This window comes from Sinocyclocheilus rhinocerous, unplaced genomic scaffold, assembly GCF_001515625.1.
Source record: "Sinocyclocheilus rhinocerous isolate Xijiao unplaced genomic scaffold, SAMN03320098_v1.1 scaffold1296, whole genome shotgun sequence".
Lineage (NCBI taxonomy): Eukaryota > Metazoa > Chordata > Actinopteri > Cypriniformes > Cyprinidae > Sinocyclocheilus > Sinocyclocheilus rhinocerous.
In genome coordinates this window covers 603866-628630 of record NW_015659405.1, presented here as the reverse complement: position 1 = coordinate 628630, position 24765 = coordinate 603866, and the positions used below count along the sequence as shown (strand labels likewise).

General features: G+C 36.7%; 1 protein-coding gene across 1 annotated transcript in view; it reads left to right on the top strand.

Annotated features, from left to right (window-relative positions):
* The window catches only part of LOC107723849 (glutamate receptor ionotropic, NMDA 3B-like), an 83813-nt gene that overhangs the window by 49829 nt on the left and 9219 nt on the right, over nt 1-24765 (top strand). The window contains exons 2-6 of the mRNA XM_016532569.1: nt 4536-5161; nt 12526-13618; nt 14845-14990; nt 16518-16633; nt 22964-23115. Of these exons, the coding sequence (XP_016388055.1) occupies nt 4536-5161; nt 12526-13618; nt 14845-14990; nt 16518-16633; nt 22964-23115 (2133 nt within the window). The remainder of the gene's footprint in view (nt 1-4535; nt 5162-12525; nt 13619-14844; nt 14991-16517; nt 16634-22963; nt 23116-24765) is intronic.

Here is a 24765-nt window from a genome sequence, read left to right as displayed (position 1 = left end):
GAGTGGTTCTATCATAAGCATGCATAAAACAATATACAATACAAAAGACAATATACAAGAACAGTAACAACATACACAATGACCTGAAGTATATGTGTGTTCATTCAAAGAAAGGTTTTCCTATGAATTAATTAGAGAAGAGTCCATTTTTATGGGCATTATGTGTCTGTTTTAGAGAGACTTGAGTAAGAGTTGATTCTCTTACATACTTTTAGGTCGTAAAAGTTTATCTGATCTGGCAGAGGGGTCCTGGTTGCCACGGTACCCAGGGACCTGGGGTCGTTCATTTAAGGATAGCTACGTTATAAACTGCAAAATAGATATTTTTTAAAAACCCATATGACCTGCTCTTTAACTAAACACTAACACAAACTAGTCTAACAAGCAAACAAACAAACAAACAAACAAACAATCACTCATACATGGGAAAGGGCAAATGAGGCGTGATGGATGAAACCATCAGGAAAAACGTCAGTTAACCACCTGAGTGAAACCATCAGCGCCATTTTAGAACGGGGTCTACAGCTTATACTAAACCTCTGTTTCGTTTAGTTAAATGTACGATACTTGCATTGCCTTGGCCTGGAACGAGCGTACGGATGCAGTCTCGGATGAAAGTCTTGAAATTGTCATTTTAAAACGTAACATACAGAATCAGAATGGATAGTATCAAGCGTACACTGCAACGTTACAAATCAACCACTTGCTATCTGGAGCATTCGTATTGGGAAGTCCATTTTACACAGCAACAGTTGCTGGTCCCTACTGACGCATATACTATTGAAAAAAAAAAATACTATGAAAATCAAAGGGGACCAGAAACTGTTAAGTTACACACATTCTTCTAAATATCTTCTTTTATGTTTAACAGAAGAAAGAAACTTATAGAGGTTTGAAACAACTTGAGGGTGAGTAAATGATGACAGAATTTTCTAACATGGTCGTAAAAAAACACACAAAAAAAACACTTTCACTTTGGAACAACTTAATTAACAGCAAACAGATTCTCAGCATGACCAAAAAGACTTTAAACAACTGTATGTGGTCACTTTTGCATGCATATGCACATACTGCACCAGATGTCGTGAGATGTGTGTGTGTTTCTGATGATGATGATGATAATGCTGATGAGTCTTAAGTGACTAAACACAACAGCTGCAGGGACTTGGAGTGAATTGATTTGGGTCCCATCAGTTCAGCTGCATGTGCAGGGACTGCATTAGACACTAGAGCGATTTATCCTCATCATCCAGAGACAGGTGCTTTGGTTTCTGTGCTTCAATCATAAAGCAATTGTACATGTACGTTGTGTTCAATAAAATGGTACATGTGAGGGTTGTGGCTAGTTTCATTGAATCGGTGTTCTATGATTATATAATTCCTCTGTGTAATTGGCATAATAAAACACTTTGCAGAAGCTTTGATGGGTGTGAAATCATTTGAAGGGCTAATTTATAAGTTTGCTAGATTAAGGGGCCACCATGGATTTCCCAGTGGCACCTCTTACCCCAACTGTTTTTCCCAAAGCCCTCTATTGCTCTATACACCTTCATTCTCTGTTCTCATTCTCTGTACATTCTTCACTCTCTGTTTTCATCATGCATCGCACAGTATTCCCATTCCCAGTACACCTTCTAAACTCTTCATGGAGGTCTTCCCGGCCTTGGATCTGATCTTTGGTTCAATAAACTTTGTTGAAATGCATTGCATCATCTAATGCACTGAAATCAGCCCCCTGATTTTCTCCAGTTGTATTGAGAAACTTGGAAAGAGGTTCTTTGTGACTCAGAAAGTCAATGAATAGCAGTCTATTTCTCCTGTCACTGCAGCCTGGACTCTGGAGGGCCGCCACATTAACTCGTCAGACAGGTCAAGGAATAAACATTGGCCTTTTGAATCAGATTGTCGATTCCGAAATGAGTCAATCCTGAGATTCCCATCCTGAGAGTGTGTAATGATCTGTGTTTAACGGTACATAAGTAGTCGGTGAAGAGCTATGGGCCGTTTTTTTCTGTATGGCATTAAAACTGCTGGTGTAGCACTTTCTGTCAAGACCATGCTAGCGAGAGGAAAATTATTATGGCCTTTGGTTTTACAGTACAAAATCAATAGCACAGCTAGCAATATTGTGGAAGGACATGCAGAACTGTGGCCAAGAATACAAGATGGCGGGAAATGTGGCGTTATTTCATGTGAGTGGCATACTGACGAGGAAGGAGGGAACTTAAGGAAGAGTGAAGCTGAAAGGATGTGGACTCTGATAAAGAAAGCAAAGCACTTATTCTGTTTTTGACCATAAGGGGGACTTTGATTTTCAGGGTAAATTGCCATTTAATGAATAACTTTGGATCTTGGTTACCCAGAAGAAAATGTAATTGCTCCGAGGTTGCTCTTTCTATACTCTGGTGTATTCTTACACATCTTGATGTATTTATACTATATGAGCTATAAAGTCATATTTGGGGGCTGTAAATTCACAATTGAGCAATGTAAAGGCATAATTATGAGATAAAAAGCTTCAGTTACAAGAAATTAAGTTGTGAGTCTTTATTTCTTAATTATGAGAAATAAAGATTAAAAAAGTAACAATTGTGAGACCTAATGTCCCAATTAAGATAAATTAAGTTGCAATTATGAGAAATAAATATAAAAAAGTCACAATTGTGATATCTAAAGTCACAGTTACGAGAAATAAAGTTGCAATTATGAGAAATAAAAGTCAAAATTGTGAGACCTAGAGTCTGTATTACAATAAATAATTGCAATTATGGGAAATAGAGCGAAACAAAAAGTCACAACTGTGAGGCCTAATTTCACAATTACAAGAAATAATGTCACAATTATGAGAAATAAACTCAAATGTGAGATCTAAGGTTGCAATTGCGAGTAATAAATACGCAGTAATGAGAAATTCAGATAAAAAGTCACAATTGTCAAACCTAAAGTCACAATTTTGAGTTATAAAGTTTAAAAAGTAACAATTGTGACAACTAAAGTTGCAATTACACGAAATAAAGTCACAATTATGAGACATAAAGATAAAACGGTGCAACTGTGAGATCGAAAGTAGCAATTGTGAGTAATAAAGATACAGTTACGAGAAATTCAGATAAAAGTCACAACTAAAGTATAAGTATACTAAAAAGCAGTGGTGGAAAGAGTACTGAAAAAATATACTCAAGTAAAAGTACCATTACCTTCCAAAAAATGTAGTGCGAGTAGAGTAAAAGTACTTGTCCAAAAAACTACTTGAGTAAGAGTAAAAGAGTAGCCTATTTAAAAGTACTCATGAGTATTGAGTAGTGAGTACTGAGCTGTGGATTCTACCCCCTCATAATAAACGCTGTACACCGCAATCGATACCTTTTAAAAACGTTGTACATTCTGTAATTCACATTATAGTGTTTGTCATAAAGAATGAAGAATATCTATCATCCAGCAGTTTTAATTTTGACTGCCAACTCTTTAAAATACATCAAAACAGCACAGAAACAGTATTCAGTTGAAGAAAAGATAAAAGTTATTCTCAGTACAATCATCCCCATTTAAATCATAAAGTTTGAAAAAAATATATTTAAAATCATGTGTAAGGCCACTGAGACAGCATATGCTGTTGGAAGCGACGAGACCCGGTTAACAGAATACGGAAGTCTGTTGCGCATAACCCCTATTGTTTATGCGAGAACACTTGCTAAATGAAGGCGGATTGTATAAAATGGATATAAAAAATAAAAAAAACGTTCATTAACTAGTTTTATTACATCACGCTAGGAAAATAGCGGAGTAAAAGTACCGATACATCACTTAAAATGTACTCAAGTAAAAGTAAAAGTACACAATTTTTAAACTACTCAAAAAAGTACAATTACTGATAAAAACTACTTAATTACTGTAACGTGAGTATTTGTAATTCGTTACTTCACACCCCTGCTAAAAAGTTGCAATAAAGAGAAATAAAGTATCAAGTGTGAGCAGGGACGCGGGAAGTAGGGATGCTGAGGGGGCTGCAGCACCCCCTGTTTTCACATGGTTGCAAATGCAACGCCAAGTTTGTTCATTTAAATTTATTCAGTTTTAGCATTTAATAATTTATTTGTAATGATCTCTGACATGTAAATTGTAAGTGGGCTATAATAAACCCATGTTTATCTTTATAAACATGATTAATTTTACTTGTGATGTTTTCTATATGGGATGATTAGCCTAATCCTCATGAACACGTGACGCTAGCGCGTGGTATCAGACATGAACTATACAGAATGCGAACAAGGTTAACTTTAATACAAGGAGATAATGGCGCAAAAGCGAATTTCAGATTTTTTTAAATGCCCATCCCAGCAAAAAATTTCCAAAATAGGCTTCCAAACAACATCAGCCCCAGCACGAGCACTGACGTAAGTGGTACTTTACCCCCCCACCCCACCCAACACGGACACACACAGCACCCCCAACCGAAAACATCATGATTGTGAGATATAAAGTCACATTGTGACCACAAATTCTAATAATTTGATGACCATGTTTTCTTTCTTCAGAATCGCTTCCACTTGCAGATGACAACTCGTATCCCACCGTCGGGACTGGTGGAGCTGCTTCTAGCCGTCCTGCAGCGCAGTGGCTGGGAGGAGAGCATGGCGGTGCTTTGCCAAGGCTGGGAGGACGCTGGTCTTCTGGATCTCCTGAAACTCACAAACTCCGGCTGGGGACCCTCACACTGGCACCTGCGGGCCGCTCTGAACCTCTCCCACAGCACACCTCACATGGCTAATATTTCTGCCTTCCTGTCTGAGCACTTTCATCAGGACCATTCTCCACCCGCCTCAGTCCTGCTTTTTGGGGCCGACCCGGAGTGTGCCTCTTCTGTTCTGCGCAGTGCGCATGACCTGGGGCTGACCTTGCCCACTGTGCATTGGATTATGGGACATCCCCTAAGCCCAGACGCCCTTCATTCTATTGGTCTGCCTTTAGGACTACTGGCCTACGGAGAGGTCGACCGCAAACCGCTGGACTACTACATTCGTGATGCCCTGCAGTTGGTCAACCGAGCTGTTACTGCGGCAACAGTTGTACGGCCTGATCTAGCCCTCATCCAAAATATGGTAAACTGTTTTGACAAACCCAACAAACACGAGCTACCCTCATCAGGACAGTACATTGCCAGGTAAATGCATATTCTCTTAGTCTATCAGTCAGCTCTGTTAAAAAGGTGTGTTGTGTCATAAGCAGGGCCTAAAATGAACACTTGCCAAGTGCCAAATGCGAGCAGAAATAAGCATTGGAGAGTATATGAAACAGTGTTACTCGCCAGTTGAACGCGATATGGTTTAGTGTGATTATCAAAACATAATGGCTGTGTTGTAATTATATAAATATGTAATCTGAAGTGCTGTTAGTTTGAGTCGCTTAAAACGTGCTTTTGAAAATGCAACATGCGCCAAACATCTTCTCAAGTTTGTAATGGGAATGGTTTATAAATCTGTTGTCGAAAAAAGAGAAGCATTTCAAAAGAGAAGTGTCCCTGCAGTTTTCCACCAAAATAAAAGCTCTATTTTTTAACATTCAAACCAAGAAAAAAAAAAACAGTCATACATATTAGAATTGTAATTTTACTGTTGTTATATAAAGTAGTTATATAAAGTACTGTTGTTTATTATTATTTACATTTTTAAAAATCACAATAAATACTTAACAGTTCAATGGTATTTTAGTGATATTTCTTTATTGATTTGTTTAATTTTTATAATTTGATTAAATAAGTAAAAGAATAATAATAATAATAAATGCAATTAGATGTGTCTCCCCAAGTTGTTCTGCCTGTCTTTTAAATAAAATAATGCATACACTGTTTCAGATGGTAAAAAAAAAAAAAGTTTTGGCAGGTGTGACTAAAGTTGAGCTGAGTTCCAAAACTCCCCAAAATATTCCAAAAGTTCTAAATGATGTACTACTCACTGTTCTCTTACATTACACACTATGCACTCTGCCACAGAGCAAATGAATTCATCGCAAATGGTAAATGTAACATCTGAAACATTTGTTGTTATCAGTTTCTACTATACTACGTAAGCTGTGTAAAGCAGTCCATGAAGTTTCCAACTTTGTTGAATTCATTTCAAATCATAAATGTAACACTTGAAGCATTTGTTGTTTTCCATTTCCCCCTCCACTACGTGGACAAAGCTGTCTAATGTAGTCCAAAAAGTATTCAATATTGTAAAGTATTCAATAAGTCCTGGTACTCATCCTGGTACACTTAGAACACACTTCTCATACTACTTGTACTACAAAATGGCGTATAACAGTGCAAAAGTGTGTGAAATGGGAACAGCATGGCTAGGCTAGTCCACCAGCTACTGTAGACTAGCATCAAACTGGCACCAGCCTGGACCATCATATACATTTATCTATTTATTCATTGATTCTTGGGAAAAGTTGCCTCCTGTGAGGCCAGCGTTACATGCTTTATTCACACACTGCAGAACGTTTTGTAAAACATGCTTGTCAAATGTAGATGTCAACTGCAATAGTGACTGTACCCTTACTGAAAAGACAGCAAGCTCAGTTTCTTCCAAAACAGCACCCTGAAACAAAAAAAAATTATTATATTTTGTGAAACAATACATTCCAATACATCTGCTTAGATTTGTATTGAGGTAAACTTGTAGTCAGAAAAGGGTGTATGCATTAGTGTACGACACACTCAAAAAGCAGGGGGCTTTCTTACAGCAGTATGAGCCAATTATATTATGAATTCAATTAGAAGTGATTTTTCTCTTCAAAGATGCAACATCAAAGTGAAAAATATAATAAGTATAAATATAAAACAAATATAAAAAAGCTTTTTAAAGCTGTCTATATCCAAAACAATTAGTGCTTTTACTCCATGAGGCCGAATGGTTACAGATGCTGAGTTGTGCTGTAATACAGTTACGTTTTCTTTTTCAGTGGTGCTGTAAAATCAGTGTTAGAATACATGTAACCAATTGTGAGCAACTAAAGTCATTGCACCAGCACGGTTCTCCTGCCATGAGTATGGTTTGCTAACTGAGCTGAAAAGTTAGAAGTTAGAAGCATACTGAACTGTGTTCTAATGGAACTGCAGTCTGCAACTGAAACTGTAACTCACTGTGCTCAGAATGTGTCACATGCTCAGATATGATAATGAAATTTACCTGCATGCTGATTGGAGCAGCACAGTGGAGCAGCAGTATAAAAAACATTGCACGAGCCACATCTACTACTTTACTCAACCCAGGCTCATTGGAAAAGACGTGCCTGTGGCAACATTTCTGCAAAATGATATTACTGTATGTTGCTTCTTTACATTTTCAAAGTGAAATATCCAGTGAGCAGCACTAAAAGCTACCAAAATGGATGAACGTGGCATTTTATTATGTTGGCTGTTGTGTGTATCATGGCAGTTCAGAAATTAAATGTCTGGTGGCGCTAATAGGTTACTGCTAACACGGACTAAACCTAAGATAAAAAACACATTTACTGAAGTAACCATGCCATTTTACTTTGCTATACAAATCTATACAAGAGCTTTTTTATCGTGAATCGTACCCGAGCGCAATACATCACAAGTGCTGTGCTGTACCAGGTGAGCTATCAGGCAATTTTACTACGTCAGAAAAGCCAAGCGTATAGAGCTGGTTATGTTCTTCAAACATCAAAAATTTAGTTTACAAATCACACACTATGGTAAAAGTGATTTGAGGTCATAACATAGTATTGTGCAAGGAACTGCACAAAAAAAGTCTTTATTAATTGATAATCTGCCCGTTGTCATAATTTGAATTTGGAATAAAAGTTGTTGGTGTTTCACTGACACTAGTGGTTATTTCCGTTGGAAAATGCAGTGAATTGTATGTATCAGTACTTATTTGGGGTTTTGCAAAAAATGTAGGCAGAGGCATGTTTTTCCATTTAGCGTAGGTTGGCTTTACTGTGAAGAGTCAAATGTCAAACAAACTGCTTCCAGGTAACAATTTTAGGATATAAAAAGGTTGTGGGAACGTTGTTTTGAAATGTTTCTAAAATGTTGAAAAGTTCAGTTTTCTTGTTGCGATTTTAACCTTATTTAAAGGTTATAAAAACATTTTACCAACATTCTACTAATGTTATTTTTACTCAAAATATAATGTTATTGGACTGTTAATTTTTTATATTCAAAGAACATTAAAATGTCCAGTTTTCTTGTCATGATTTAGAACGTTATTTAAAGCTATAAAAATGTTTCTTAAGGCTGGAATACACTAGGGGAGAGCGGGGCACAAAGTAACACTTTTTGATTTCTCAAATTGTGTAAATCCACATGGGGTTCAGAGTATAATTTTTTTTATCCACAGTAATTTCACAAGCACGGCAGGGTACATTGTAACGCAGTGTTACAACATACCCCATCTGCGCAACTGGAATTTAAAACCGGTTACTGTCTTCTGATAGTTAGCGAAGCATTAAAAAATAATCTAAACTGATAAATAACAGATTGATATAAAATAATAGCAGATTTGTCTCATTTTAAATAAGTAATAAAAACTGAGATGAAAAATTTACTTAAGCCAGAAATACAATTTTACTATGGTAAAATAAATGTTCAGCGATATCTTCAAAAAAATTTGAATTTTGGTGCACTTTTTTTCTCTATATAAAATTGATATGGTAACTAGTAAATGCTGTAAATTTGGTTATGCTAGCATGTGTGGAAATATTTAAACCACGTGTGTTACAACTTACCCCGCGTTACTTTGTGCCCCCAGAACAGATCAGAACAGATTTTAAAACACTGGGCATCATACACTTAACCGACTTTGTAATAGTCACAGAGGAAAAACTGGCCATCATACACTAAATGACTGAGGACCATACATTACCAGACTTTAAAGTTGAAGAAATGTGTGCCTTGTTGCTAGGAGACGCATGATAAATAAAACAATATGCGTTCTAAATCTGTAGCTACAAAATCGGACCATCATACACTACGCGGTTTTCTATTAAATCTGTCAACTCAAATCTGCAGACTGGCTCGTGACTTATCCAAACTGTAAATCGGTGGAAAATCAGGGCAAAAATTATTTTCTAAAACGTTCCTGTTAGCTGGGTAGCTAGTGCTAATAACCCGCTGTATAACCTGCTAAATTATTCCATCTTGTTTCCATTAGTGAGACTGCTATTATTTTTACCTGCAAACGCTTGGTCATGATGTGACATTTGTCCAACCTCATGTTTCATGGTGGAGACTCTAAGATTTGCTATTTGTGTGCTAAATTACCTGCTTTTTTTTTTCTTTTCTTTTTTTTCAAATAGATTGGAATTTCATACATAAATAATTGGATAGACAAATTAGATTCTCGAAATTCATCAATAATAGCTAAATAGGAATAAAACTGTCACATTCGCTTTATTATATGTCACATATTTTAAAAGTCTAAATTGCTTTGATGTTTTATTCTAAACACTCATCAGTAGAACATCCTACCATCTGGATGAGATGTCCCAGACAGCTAGTGTCATGCTTAAGGACAGGCGCATGGCCACTTTCTCATGCTGCGGCAAATTACTGGTGTTTGCCCAGACACTCAGCTGGAATGCAGACATGCTTTAGAGCTTTAAGCTTTATTTATGACTTCCCCTCAGTTGCCTTTCCCTGAGGAGGGATCACTCTTATCAAAAGCTCTGGCACCCGCCTACCATGCAGGCCCGTCATTTTGTGTGGATCATGCCAGCACTCTGCCACACACCACTATATCTCTCTCAACAAACAGAAGTGAAATGTGGCTGTGTGGGAAGCCTGGGTCTCTCATCACAACAGGATAAGGCTGAAAATCTGCCAACCGGACCCAAACATACTGCATAATGCCGGACAACTGTGAGGGCATTGCTGCAGGAGAGCGATACATACAGTAGCTCAGCAGCTCATGCAAGATTTTGCCCGCATTGTAGTACTATAAAAGTGAAAAAAAATGATCTTGCAATTGCATGCATTTTTCTTACCTTGAGGAGATGAATGAGTGAGGAGATTGTTAATAGTCAACATTATTTTGCCCATATGACAGTTCCCACATGGATGACGATTGAAATTCAAAATTATGCTCTTTTCAAAAAAATATACCCTTTGAATTGTGGCAGGCAGATTAGACATGATCATATTGATCGATTATACACAAAGCATTCAGGAGTAAGACTAAAACTAAAAGTGACACTATATGTTTCAGCAACATGACAGTAGTTTGCTGTTTTCAAATTAGTGTATCATTTACACTAACTTTTTTGTGCATTTTTTTCGGGGCATGTAGGATTACGCAGAGCAAACATTCATATGTAACACTGAAATTCATTAACATTAACATTAAAATTCAGATTGTTCAAGTAAATTAACCAATTCCAGAAAATATTTACAGACTGCTTCACAGAGGTCCTGTGCTGCATTTTAGATCTTCTCTTTTATAGTGAAATATTGGTGCTTTTTATTAAAGGGGTCATATGATGCTTTTTTAAAGATCATTATTTGGTGTAACAGAATATGTTGACATGCTTTAATGTTCAAAAAACACATTATTTTTCAAATACTGTACATTATTGTACACTGTAAAAGAATTCCGTAAAATTTACGGTATAGAACCGGCAGCTGTGGTTGCCGGAATTTTACCGTAAAAAATACGGTAGCAACATTTTAGGTTTTACGGTTTTAACTTAAATTTACAGTTAAATACCGTAATTTCATTCACTGATATAATGTTAATATACCAACCTTATTGAAGTACTGAAATCTGTTTTGTAGCTTTGTAATACACTGATAACCACCAAATGCAGGTGGTGATGAGAAAGTCACATGATGAACCAAAGCCCATCACAAGCAGCTTTTAAATAATTACATACATAGAAGTGGGCGTGTTAGAACGAGCCGTTTTAGGGGGGCGTGGCTTTGATAAAGAATATCTCTTTGGTTTTGAGACTTTAGTCTTTGCAACTTCAGGGATCTTATCTATGCACAATCAGCTTGTAACACTCCAAAGAGAAAGGAAAACTTGAAATCGCATCATATGACCCCTTTAATATGGGGTAATAAAGGTATCTTCATTGTAATGAGCAATGTTTTGTAAGTAACTGGTGGTGTGGCTGTTTTTCTAAACAAGTAGCCTGACTATAGATTAAAGGGATAGTTCACCCAAAAATGAAAATTACCCCATGATTTACTCACCCTCAAGCCATCCTAGATGTGTATGACTTTCTTATTTTAGGCAAATACAATTGGAGTTATATTACAAAATGTCCTGGCTCTTCCAAACTTTATAATAGCAGTGAATGGGGGTCGAGGTTTTGAAGCCCAAAAAATTGTGTCAAAACAATTTAAAACTAGCTTCAACAACAGTGCACAAATTTGATTATTAGATATAATAGTTTTGTGTCAAATTATTCTACTAACCATAAACCTAATCCTAACCTAACAGTCTACTAATACTCTAATGAGAGTTAATTGACATGTAGTTGCAAAGTTACCTATTGAAAGTAGAATATCTAAAGTGGACTATCAAATGTGTAACCATAGCCTTTTGAAAGGATCATTATTCAGGATATTTTAAATATTTTATCATCATTTCTAAAAATGCTTTAGCAATCTCATCCCCTCTTTGCAAGCTCTCTTCTCAATATTTGAAAGATCATAATGTGAGAGTAGAATCAAAGAGGGCTTTTAAGTACATAGCAACATGTCATTCTAATTGAGCTGAAACACACATAAATGTTACTTAGATACACACTGTCAGTCATTGTTTGGCTAAGGTGGGCCATTTTGCTTCCAGTGACAGGTAAAACTATGAATAAAGGAGCCAAATTACATGTTAAGCTTTTCTCCTCAGTTTTTCATGAACCCAGCACAGCATTAGTCAAATGTCATATCTATTATTTATTACTCCAGACATTAATCTTCAAGCTCAATGTCAAAGCATTTCCTTAAGTGACCCGAGCCACACACCAGAGCAGCAGCCCTGCCAACTGAGTGGCTGTAATTCTGAAGAGTGGGAGGGGGGTTCACAATCAAATATATTGCTCTGTGAAAGCAACATTTGTAGTTTATGGTGTGACGGATGCCAGACGGTGTCAGTCGTCCAGCTAGGCAATCCTTCTCCCAGGCCTTCCCCCCTCTGCCGCAGTCATATTTACAGTATGCTTTGCTGCTGGAGAGGATGAAACTAGCTTAACCTGTATCTGATCCTGTTACTTACTCCCACATGAACCAGAGTCTTTGTCTGGGTAATTTTGCAGGCCTGATTAGCACAGGCCCATTAGCTCATGCAGGTATATGCCGTAGCTACATCATAAGCATCTTTGTTCACTGATGGCCATTCAAAATTTCGATTCAGGCACCCATTAGCAAAGATGGTTTCATTCTTCTGGAAGGTTCTGCTCCAGCAGAGAAATTCCGCATGAATAGGAATGCTAATGCATAGCTTTCTCCAGGTATTATAGACCATCTCGGCCTCTTCCAATCATCATCTGACTCTTGTATTCTTTCATCCTCAGGTTCCTCTCTAATACATCCTTTGTAGGGTTGACGGGCCCTGTCAGCATTCAACGCAACCTCTCCCGTGTACACACCTCTCAGAGGGTCCACATTTGGAGTCTGCGCCGGGATGCCGTCGGTCAGCCCACGTGGGTGACGGTAGGCAGCTGGGAAGGTGGTAGGTTGGATGTAGAGGAGCAGGGATTATGGCAGGGATCGCCCCCTCGGCAGCGTACTGAGGGCCAGATGGGCAGGGTAGGTCGTAGATGGCGGGCCGGCTTTCCCGTGTTGGGGAGTCGTCTGCGTGTGGTCACTCTAGTGGAACACCCGTTCGTGTTCACTCGAGAGGTAGATGAGGATGGGAACTGTCCCGCTGGGCAATACTGTCTGGATGCAGGGACAAATAACTCAGAAACCCTGGACCAATTGTACACCGAACGGGCTCAAGGCAACAGCAGCTTCTTGCCACCGGATTTCAGCAAATGCTGTTATGGGTACTGTATTGATCTGCTGGAGAAGCTGGCAGAAGACATGAACTTCGAGTTTGACTTGTACATAGTTGGGGACGGGAAATATGGAGCAGTCAAGGGTGGGCAGTGGACAGGGTTGGTGGGCGACCTGCTGAGCGGGGTGGCCGATATGGCTGTTACCAGCTTCAGCATCAACTCAGCTCGCAGTAAATTGATTGACTTCACCAGTCCCTTCTTTTCCACGAGTTTGGGAATACTAGTTCGCAGTAAGGACACGGCTGCACCCATCGGTGCGTTCATGTGGCCGTTGCACTGGTCCATGTGGATGGGCATCTTTGTGGCGCTGCACATTACGGCGCTCTTCCTCACCCTCTACGAATGGAAGAGTCCCTTCGGCATGACGCCTCATGGACGTAACCGTGTGAAGGTCTTCTCCTACTCCTCTGCCCTCAACCTCTGCTACGCCATCCTCTTCGGCCGCACAGTCTCCAGTAAGACGCCCAAGTGTTGGACTGGACGTTTCTTGATGAACCTGTGGGCCATATTTTGCTTGCTGGTTTTGTCTAGTTACACAGCAAACCTGGCCGCAGTTATGGTTGGGGAAAAGACCTTCGAAGAGGTCTCTGGAATACATGATGCCAAGGTGAGACCTTTTAAGATGCTTGACTGTAATTTAGGGTACATTTCACATCAGGAAAAAGGTGTAAAAATATGTTTTCTCAATGAAAAAACTGTTGGATTTGGTTTATGTATTTTGTCAGTGTAACTTAACTGCTAGTCAACAAGCTTAAATATTAAACACCATTTTTTTTTTCTTTTTTTTTCACCATTTTGATATTACATGGAAAAAGATGTTTTCCCTGGTGGTGAGTTTTGGAGATATTTATTTGAGTTAAAATCTTAAAAATATTCCAAACCATAAAAATGTATTTGGTTGGTAACATAATTGACGATTTTTGTGGGCGTTAAATTTAAGTTAAATTTAAAGTCAACGTATTTAATTATTCTAAGGTATTTGGATTGTAGAAATACATTTAATGTAGATAAACTTGACTTTATCATTTTTATTCATTATTTTGAACATTATTTGAACAGACATTGCAAAAACCTAAGACATAAAGGTAATTTCAAGCAAAAAGAGAAAACAAGGTGAACAAAATATATGTGTGTATGTATTATATCAATGGATAAAATATGATATTTCTTAAGTTAGAAAAAATATAATTTTCATTAACGATCATGAAATGTACCCTAAACTATAGAATGACCCTCGCACTGTAGTAATAACCTCTAGAAAACAGGTTGCTACTATACTGTTTTTGTCTGCATTTAAAGTGGTCATGTCATAGTTTTTACCTCTACCTTGCTCTACCTTAATGACTCCTGTGTAACCATGGAGTCTATTCTGACTAAGTCTTATAGTACTTCCTTCTCATTACTTCACAGTGCCTGGCATGCCAAGTTAAAAACCAAAGGCTGTTGACATGGGTGGTCTCAGTTTCAATAAATTGTCTTTTTGGACTGGGAAAGAAAATTTTGGCTCTGAAAAATTATCTATGTTTACATCATTATATATCAAGGTTAAAAGAGCACTCCAGTAGCTCAAACAGTAAAGCATGACACTAGCAATGCTAATGTAATGTGTGCCATTCCCAGGGAATGCATGAACTGATAAAATGTATAGTTTGAATGCAATTTAAATCACTGTTGATAAAATGGCTATATTTATTTAATACAAATTATCAAGGAAAAAAATGATTTATCATTTATTTATCATGATATGATTCCTTGTAGAGATCGCTAAAACAGACACCCTTCTGTGTTACACTAATCTAAGACTTTGCTGTTTTTCCCTGCCTTTGGCCTCAGCTCCACCACCCATCTCAGGGATTCCGATTCGGCACTGTTCGGGAAAGCAGTGCAGAGGACTACATGAAAAAAAGTTTTCCTGAGATGCATGAGTATATGCGGAAATTCAACGAGCCCACCACACCTGATGGTGTCGCCACTCTCAAGTAAGAGATCAATTCACCCAACTGAATGCATTCAGCTAGCAGATGGCAGCAAGTGCTCCTGGTGTAGTTATACTGCCAAACTCTATTAGCACAAAGTGAAATTTACAACACATGGAAAAACCTTGTGCATAGCGATCAATAATTCAAACGGCAGTTGCACCCTGTTCATTACAATGCAAATGCGTATGCTGAATCTTTTCTCTAAGTCCTCCTTAGTGACTCACTGGTTGACAATACTGCAGGTGTCAATATCTCAGCCAAATGAATTCAATTTTTGAATAAGGCTGTCATTAAAATGAGGTGTTTGCCTGAAGCATTTTTTCTCTCAGCATATTTGAGTCTGAGATTCCCTCCCACTGCTGCTCGCCAGGCGAGTGGTTTGTTGTTTCCTGCCAGCTGCAGTGCCACAGTCTGTCACACACATACCAAATTGTGAAGAGTGTGTTTTTGTTTGTTTATTTATTTAAATATTGATTTATTTTGGGGCTATATCAAAAGAGAGAGAGAGAGAGGAGAAGAGAGCTGGGATACAAAAAAGGAGGGGGAGAATTAAAAATTCCTATGTGATTTTTATCTAAAGCCTAATTAACAAGTTTCTTTTCAATGAAAGTAAACCACATAACTAGATTTTTTTTTTTGGCGGGACTCAAAGGAAATATTAACATTTTGAGAGTTGCCGCGTCTCACTTCCTCCAATAATTCCTTAGTAAAGTTTTGAGTCTGTATGACAGATGGCAGAATTAAGCCTGAAATCATGCCATACAAGTTGCTTCATTTAATTTTTGAATGTATCATTCAGAATGTAATTGGAAGAGAACTTAAAAGAGACAAACGTCTTCAAAAGAGTCAAAGATCCATGCAGTATTTGAATTGGCTGAAAACACTTTAATCCTTTTTTTAATTTTGAGAAGAGGATCATAGGTATCAGTGACCATATGTATCGCAATGAAGCAGCAAAGCAATTCTTTTCAGAATTGCATTTGTTAAATTTATGCCACAGTCTGTCTGCTTTTGCCTTTTGATGCCATATATATGCAGTTGTGTTTGTACTCCAGATTTCAAAAGTTTCATTTTAAAAGAAACTACTGGTGGTAAAATGTTAATAGTTTTCATATGGCACTAATCATTTTTAAATGTACTAACAAAAATATGTGGAAAAAGAACTGTTCTTATCAACCACAAGTTGTGCTGCTGAATTGGTTGCTGCTGGCTGAACCTTTTGATAAATGATATCTTTTATTATCATTAAATTAAGTAAGGGTGGGCCGCTGCCCTTAAGGTGTCACTATCCATTAAAAGTCCTTTTTGGGCTCTATTCAGCTTGCATCTAGTTTAGCATAGCTGCTGATTTATGGCCGCCGCTGCAGTTTATGAACATTTAGCTCAGACAAATGATGTCTGTGTTCCATTTGCACCAGAATGAGATGCACAATCTGACTTATGAAAATCATACTGTGCATGTTTAATGAGAGTGTGTGTGTGCATATGTGTGTGGTTTTGTAGCCCCTCTCTTTTTATGTTGTGAAGGACAGATCCGCCTCAACTTGATGCATTTATCATGGACAAAGCCCTGCTGGACTACGAGGTGTCCATTGATGCCGACTGCAAGCTTCTGACAGTTGGTAAACCCTTTGCTATTGAAGGTAAGCAGAATGTACAAATTGAGTTTGAATAATTTCACTGGACAGATTAAGTAGTTTATGGTTTATTTAACATAAGGGATAGTTCACCCAAAACTGAAAATATTGTCACCGTTTACTCACCCTCATGTCCAAACTTGTATGACTTTCTATCTCAATGTTGTTTTGGACCACACTGGCTATCATTGAATGGAAATGGCGGTCGCCATGTTGAAATCACATGACCAGACATACAGGTTGCAATGAAAAATAAGAGTTGAAACACACTTGGTCAAAATAAAGATACAATCAGGGCCTAAAACTAACATTTCCAAATCTGCCAATGGCTGGTGACTTGAGAAAATTTACCGGCCATAAATATTGTTTACTGGCCATGAAACTGTATGTGTATTATTTTTCTTCTTCTTCTTCTTCTAAATATTAAAATCAATAAAGAAATATAACTAATATTACTGAACTGTAAAGTATTTCATAATATTTTTATTAATATAATAATAATAATTATTATTTATATATAAATATCATTAATGCTGCTGAACTGTAAAGTATTTCATAATTTAATTAATAATAATAATTTGTATTATTACATATTATTATTATTATTATAACAGTACAATTACAATACTAATCATTTTTCTTTGCTTTCCAACGTTAAACCATAGAGCTTTTATTTTGGCAGAAAATGTAGTGAAACTTCACTTTGCTTCTCCGTTGTTGACAACAGATTTATAAACCAATCTCATTACAAAGATGTTTTGAGCATGTTGCCTTTTCAAATGTACATTATTAGCGAATCAATCTCCCAGCAGTTCGTGTGGAGCAGCATTTACTGTGAACCATGAAAAGATCACAGCGCTTCAGTCTGAAACACGAAAGTGCATCAGATTACATATCAATATAATTATAATGCAGTCTTTGCGATTTGATAATTGCGCTAAACCATATCACGTTCTCTGACATTGCTAGAATTAATAAAAAAATAAAATAAAAATGTTACCGGCCGTCTAGTGAATAACACTGTTTCATTTACTCCGCAATGCTGAATTTTTCTTGCATTTGGTGCTTGGCGAGTGTTCATTTGAGGCCCTGGATACAATACAACAGTAATATGGTATTAATATACTAATATAAACTGTAAAGCATTTAATCTCATGTTAAAGGGGTCATATGATGTTGCTAAAAAGAACATTATTTTGTGCATTTGGTGTAATGAAATGTGTTTATGCGGTTTAAGGTTTAAAAAACACATTATTTTCCACATACTGTCAACAATACTACAGCGAGAATATAAGTTACGCCTTCTTTCTTTGCGTGAATATTTGGGCGGCGTTATGCAAATCTTCCCAGATAGTGACGTAGACATGTGGGGGCGTGTTAGAACGAGCCGTTTTAGGTAGGTGTGGCTGACTCTTAACTTTTATAAAGAATATCTCTTTGGATTTGAGACTTCAGTCTTTGCAACTTTACAGATCTTCTTTATGCACCAAGAGCTTGTAACACTCAAAAAAAAGAGAAAGGAAAAATTGAAATCGCATCATATGACCCCTTTAATTAAATAAACCAATTGTTTTTCCTATCGTTATTTAAGACAACTTCACCTCCCTTGAAAAATTCACTGGCATGCTGAAATGTAAACAAATGCTACTCACTTTATCTTGGTGACACCTCTGTTATTGGACATTTCCTGTTGTGAAATAAATGAGTCATGGGAGACAAATACACCTGAAAATAAAGTATTTCTGCTGTTGTTAATAGAAAATGTAGCTTTTGCATGTGCTACATCCATGATGAGTTGCTCAAGTTCATTGTTATCATAGATAGTAAATGTAATGCAGCTTTTATAAATAATACATTTCATGATTTTTATATGAAGCTATTTATATTTGATCAAATATATGTAAAAGCTATGGACGATCAGTCAGAATACTGTATGATTTTTCTCTGGACGTTGAGAAAACTGCTGTGAAATGTTATTCACTGACCAAAATGACTGTCATTAGAAATCTGGACTGCCATCAGGAGGTAGATACTGTGCTTGAGGGGAATAAAGGGAGGAAAAGAGAGACAAATTGGGTAGAATATTCAAACTTCACATTTGCATTTTTTAGAATGCATTAACAAATCCACAACTGACAAGGGAAGAAAAAGTAAGTCAACTTGGCAGAGATCTGTCCTGCTGTCATGCATTTTAGTGGGGAAGCCAATTTAAATGCAAACCTGGGCTGTTTTCCTGAGCTGCCTACAGGAGGCACATATCTTTCCTGAAGGCAGCACTGAAAGGTGTGCTGGAGGAGAGAGAGAGAGCGTTGGGTAAAATAATTGTGGTCCTGTCTGTGATATTTTCATTTCCCAGGCCAAACCCCGAGCTGGGCGTCTGGGCTAATAGAGCTCATGCCCCGCTCGTGTCATGTTAATTACCATATGCCTGTTGTCTCATGTCTCATGTCTGTTCGTATTATACCTCTGTGTCCATGCTGGATGATGTTACGCATGTTTTTTTTAATGCATTAATAAGCATGGTCTCATGCATCAGCTGTAATTAGACAGACAGGTCTTGCCCTTCAGTTCTGCCCGTAAATGGTGCAAAATTATTTGTCACACTCATGAAATTGCTCAGCATTTATGACTGCAGAGAGGCACTGAAGATATTTAAACATTATATCTCAGTTACATTGCATCATTTTCTTAATCAGTATTTTGGTCTTGTTTTACTTATTTTAGATACTATATTATTGTTGTTATTACTATAATTATTATTGCTATGTTTTAAGCAATAAACCTCACAATTTCATCTTAAAAAAATTGTTAATGGGGTATTTATGAAAAAAACTAACATACTGCGCACCAAACCTAAGTGGTAATAATGCTCTTCTTCATTGTTTGATTAATTTCTCTTAATTTGTTTGATTAATTTCTCTTAAACGAACACAAATCTGTCAAATAAACTAACTAGCCCTTGTAAAAAAGAAGTACACTTTAGCATACTTTACAAAAAGTGCTTATTACGGAAATAATATACTTTAAAAGAATATAAGTGTTTTTGGATGTTAATTGCAATTACATGAAAATGTATTATAGTTTAAATTTATGTTAAATGCAGTTAGCTGAACTTTTGCTTTTGACCCACTTAAGTAGTTATTTTTGTATAATTTCATAATTACTGTTTTTGTCTTTGAAATATAGTAAAAGTGCACTGCTGAATGTACTGACAAGCATTTATGGAAAACTGTCATGTATTTAAATTAAATTACATTTTTTTAATTACAAGTTTGTAATTATGAAGTTGCAATTTACTACAATTCAAATATATTTACTTTAAATGTAATATCGAAAAACACAACAGTTAAAATTATAATCAAGTACTTGTACAAGTGCATGTGCTTTAATATGTTAGTCAAAAACATAATGATTTAAAATTTACTTTTAAAGTAAAACTTTCAATTTAACATTAAAAAGTGCACTTTTTAAAAGTGTACTCACATTAAGTATGTTACGAAAGTTTATTTTTTTATACAAGTTTACTCTCTTTAAGTACATTTAAGTGGCCTTTTATTTCAATAATATTATATTATCTCCAAGTACAGTTTTTAATATTTACATTTACATTTAATCATTTAGCAGATGCTTTTATCCAAAGCGACTTACAAATGAGGAGAATAGTAGAAGCAATCAGACCAACAAGAGAGCAACAATATACAAGTGCTGCAAATCTCAGTTAGTCTAGCACAGTACACATAGCAAGGTGTTGTTGTTGTTGTTGTTGTTTTTGGTTTTTAAATTTTAAATAAATTAGAGTGAATAGAATAGAATAGGTAAGTGCTAGTATTAATTGGTCAGGTGCTGGTGAAAAAGATGTGTCTTTAAACGTTTTTTGAAAATAGATTAAGCCTCGGCTGCTCGAATTGAGATCGGCAGAGTGAGAGTGATTTTGTGCCTCTTTGGGAAGCTTCTGGAGGGCGCATAAGTCTGAAGCGAGTTTAGGTTTATTGGTGCAGCTCCAGTGTTGTCTTGTAGGCAAACATCAGTACCTTGAATTTGATGCGAGTGTATTTAATATTTTAAGTATGCTTCTCGTACACATTCCATACAATTCAGTGCACTTCTTTTTCACAAGGGGTTAATTGCAAGAGACATATAGCCCTGACTATTGTGAATAAGCTCAATTCATAAGATTTAATTACACAATGCAGTGCTGTTTCAGCGCCTGGTTTGTTAATAAGTGCTTAATATATAAGACTGCGTTTTAGGCTGAAATGCGGAGCTACAGTGGTATTAGTGTTTGTTTGTGTGTGTGTGTGTGTGTGTGTGTGTGTGTGTGTGTGTGTGTGTGTGTATGTTGCAGCTTGGCAGTGATGAAATGCGTAGATGTCAGCATTTGAATATCTGTGATCTGTAAGCCACTTAGGGGCCAGTGGGGGCTGGTGAGTGACAGATTTACTGCAGAGAGCTGGAGGGAATACAGCCCACCGATTGGACCAAGTATTATATTTGTGCCTTATAGTTGATTTTTCCCTATATTTTGTCTTAGCTATAATTTCTCCATTTCCAGGCCTGACCCACTGTTGGCCATCTGGGCTAAAACAGTAATTGAGGTTCAGCGTAATCAGACTCCTCTGGGCTCGTGCAGGACTCCTGTCCGTGTTAATTCCCATATGCCTGTCATCCAATTTCCTATGTCAGTTTGTCTCCCACGCGTCTGCTGATTGAATAAGATTCATGCCTGTCTAGGAATACAGGACTGTGAAATGATATATGAATGATAGGACTCACCTATTGGACGACCCAGAGTGACACACCCCTCTTGTTACTACATCGTACATGTAGTCACTTCATCATCTTTTTTCCACATTTATGAAGTCACTCATATTGTCTGACACAGCTTAAAAAAAATAGTTCCCTGAAAATTAAAACTGTAATTGTTATGCTATTTCAAACTTGTCAGCATTTTCTTCCATTTTGTGATTTTTACTTTTGCACTTAGGAAAAATAACAGAATCACTATTCACTACCGACATAGGGCACCATTGACCTACAGCCAAAACCTTGGCCTAAAATCACCCGATTTGTTTCAGTCGCACAGGATTCGTTTTTACGCATGTTTCGCAGTCAGCATTGTTTCTCTGAAAGATTTCATGATGCATTTATTTTATTTCCTGATTGAGCAACATCTATTTCAGACTCTTCAAGTCTGTGCAAATTATATGGCATTTTACTAGAATTGTAGATTCCATAGGAATTAGGTGTGATGTTGTTGAATTAATTATTAATTTAACCAACTTTTAAATCATTAACTGCTTCAAAATGCATGCTGTTAACAAACTCATAGTTGAACCATGCAGGTAGCCTACTGTATGAATAAAACAATATTACAACACAATTACATAAACACAGTGAATAACAGTACAAGGTGCATAAGCAAAAATCTTTATTCGGATTTCAGAATGAGCACTTTGACATTAGTAATACATATGTTGAGAAGTCTTGTCCGTCCGCCGATCTGATGTTCGCTATAGTAATGAATATGAACGTAGTTTTTTTAAAACAAAGGGAAATTCCCGACTTTAAACAAAAAACAGATAATCTCTAAGCAAATACATGCTTAGGACGTATGCATAGTAAGAATGTACAGGGAAACCTCAGATATAAAAATGCTGACTCGTTGGGAAATGTTTTCTCACTAAAATATGATTTCCTATGAATTTATTAGAATATATATGGAATACCAACACGGTGGCTTAATTTTTTATGACGTCATGAGCAATCCAGTTTTCTATTATAAGTCATTGTACAAATCTGTAATGACATGAGGGTTGAGTAAATAGAGGGTATTTTTTGGATCATTTTGGGTGAACTGGCCCTTTAAGAACTGTGATTATATTCACTGTTTTCCAAAATGTCCTTTTATTTCTGAAGTCTAATTTCCATGTTTGTTAGAGATTTCAAAGAAGTAATTGGAAGTTAGATGGAAGAAAAATAATACCTTCCAGACCTTGAGAGGCTTTTAGTGAAAAGCTGTGATGTAGAGTAGCATGTTGTGCTAACTGTGCTAACTCCTGTAAGTTAGCATGATTCAGGTGTAATTTTTCGACTCGGCTTATCAAAACATGAAATTTGTGAGCATTTGCTTGTTGTCATGTATTTGTTTCCCTCATCACCACATTATTTCAGCTCAGTGGGCCAGTAACGATTGCTTCCTATAAAACACTGAAAGAAATTATTTGAAACTCCATTAGTGGTTCAAAGACAGGCAGTTTAATGAAGCTTTGTCGCACATTCTGTTTGTTCTGGTGGTGTTTTGATGAATTGGACTGACTGGGTGTTTTCCCCCCTCAGGTTACGGGATCGGACTGCCCCAGAACTCACCACTCACCTCCAACATATCTGAATTCATCAGCCGTTACAAGTCAGACGGCTACATGGACATGCTGCATGACAAGTGGTACAAGGTGGTGCCGTGCGGAAAGAGAGTCTTTGTTGTTACAGAGGTGAGCAGGATTCAGTCTAACTGAAGGTGAAAAGAAAAATGAACAATGGTGTATAGTGCAAGAAATCTTCAGAGGTGGCCCAAAACAGAACTGGATCATTTGGATTTAATATTAACAATTAATAAATATTTATTTGCATAATTCCTATATCAGTTCAATCCTTTTTACCGGATTAGAAGCATGTAATAAATTCATGGTTGGCGGTGTCACTTTTCCATCTCATGCATTTGAGCTGTTTGATGGTGTTATCCATGCCATGCTTGTGTTGATTTGATTTGTGTGGTTGTACGTTACATTTAGATTTCACCTAAATGTTTTCAGATACAGTTATATTGTTGGGAAATGAAGATTATTAAGTGATACAGTAAATACATAAGGCATAATGTATAAACATTTTTTATTTTATAACTACTTTATCCCACTTACATTGTTGGAAAATGACGATTATTAAGTGATGCATCAAATAAATAATGCATAATTTATAAAGAAAAATGTTTATTTTATAGCTGTGCATCGCATTTATTACATGGCTACTTATCAAATACATAAATAAATGTCAATGAAATATATAAGTTCAGCTGAATGAAGCATAAATGTACAACTTTTATCATTGCACAGGTCATTTTATGTATGAATTGCATTTTTATTATTTTTGAACACTTTTTAAGAAAAAGTGTATTTTAAAATCTTACAAGAAAATGGACAAAATTTAGAAGACACTCATGGGCATGTCCTGATTCTATACAGTCAGATGCTCTCTAGAATGAGAATGTCTCTCCCACTAATTTCATTTACTTCCTTTGAATTGTCCCAACTTCCTGTTTCAATACTAAATGAGAAGAAAATCTGTGTTTAATGCCATAGTCCATCAAATGGGAGCTTTATCCCACATCTTGCAAGACGTAAGCAGTGTCTCGCATTTTAATTGTGTATTATTTTTTCATCCCTGAAATTACAACACCACAATAAGAAATATGATGATAAATGTGTTTAAAAATCCATTTGCGCAGCCGTCATGTTTTAGCTAGAGCTTGTAAGTAACCAACCATCGCAACCCTAGAGAGGGCTTTTTTTTTCTTTTTTTTTCACTGATGACAACTGGATGTAGCGAGGGAACCAGTGTGGACCTCATCAAAAATCGCTACACCAGCCAGGACTTCATCTAGACACATACTGGATAAGAACATCATGATCAAACCTGCCAGATGCAACAAAAAGTACAAGTTGAAGATGTACTGAATCCGTAGTCATTGCATAGCCCAATAAAGGAAAATAAACTAGTTTTGCTACCCGAGGAAATTTATTTTAGTATAAAATATGATTTTTGCCTACTAGCCTGTTTCTCAGTTCAATATATTTAGCAAATTGAATAGATCATGTAGAGTAAATTACATTGTATCACTCAAACCTGGCCAAATTGAGTGCTAGTCACAGAGCTGGTTACCATTAACAAAGCCTATTGGCGATACAAAACATGTTATCATCCAACATAATGGCAAATAAGCTTTCCAACTAATGTAAATGAATCATAGTATAATAGTAGTTCAATTCAATTCAAATTTATTTGTGTAGCGCTTTTCACAATACACATTGTTTCAAAGCAGCTTTACAGAAAATGCATGTCTTTCAGAAGTGAATGTGTCCAAGTAA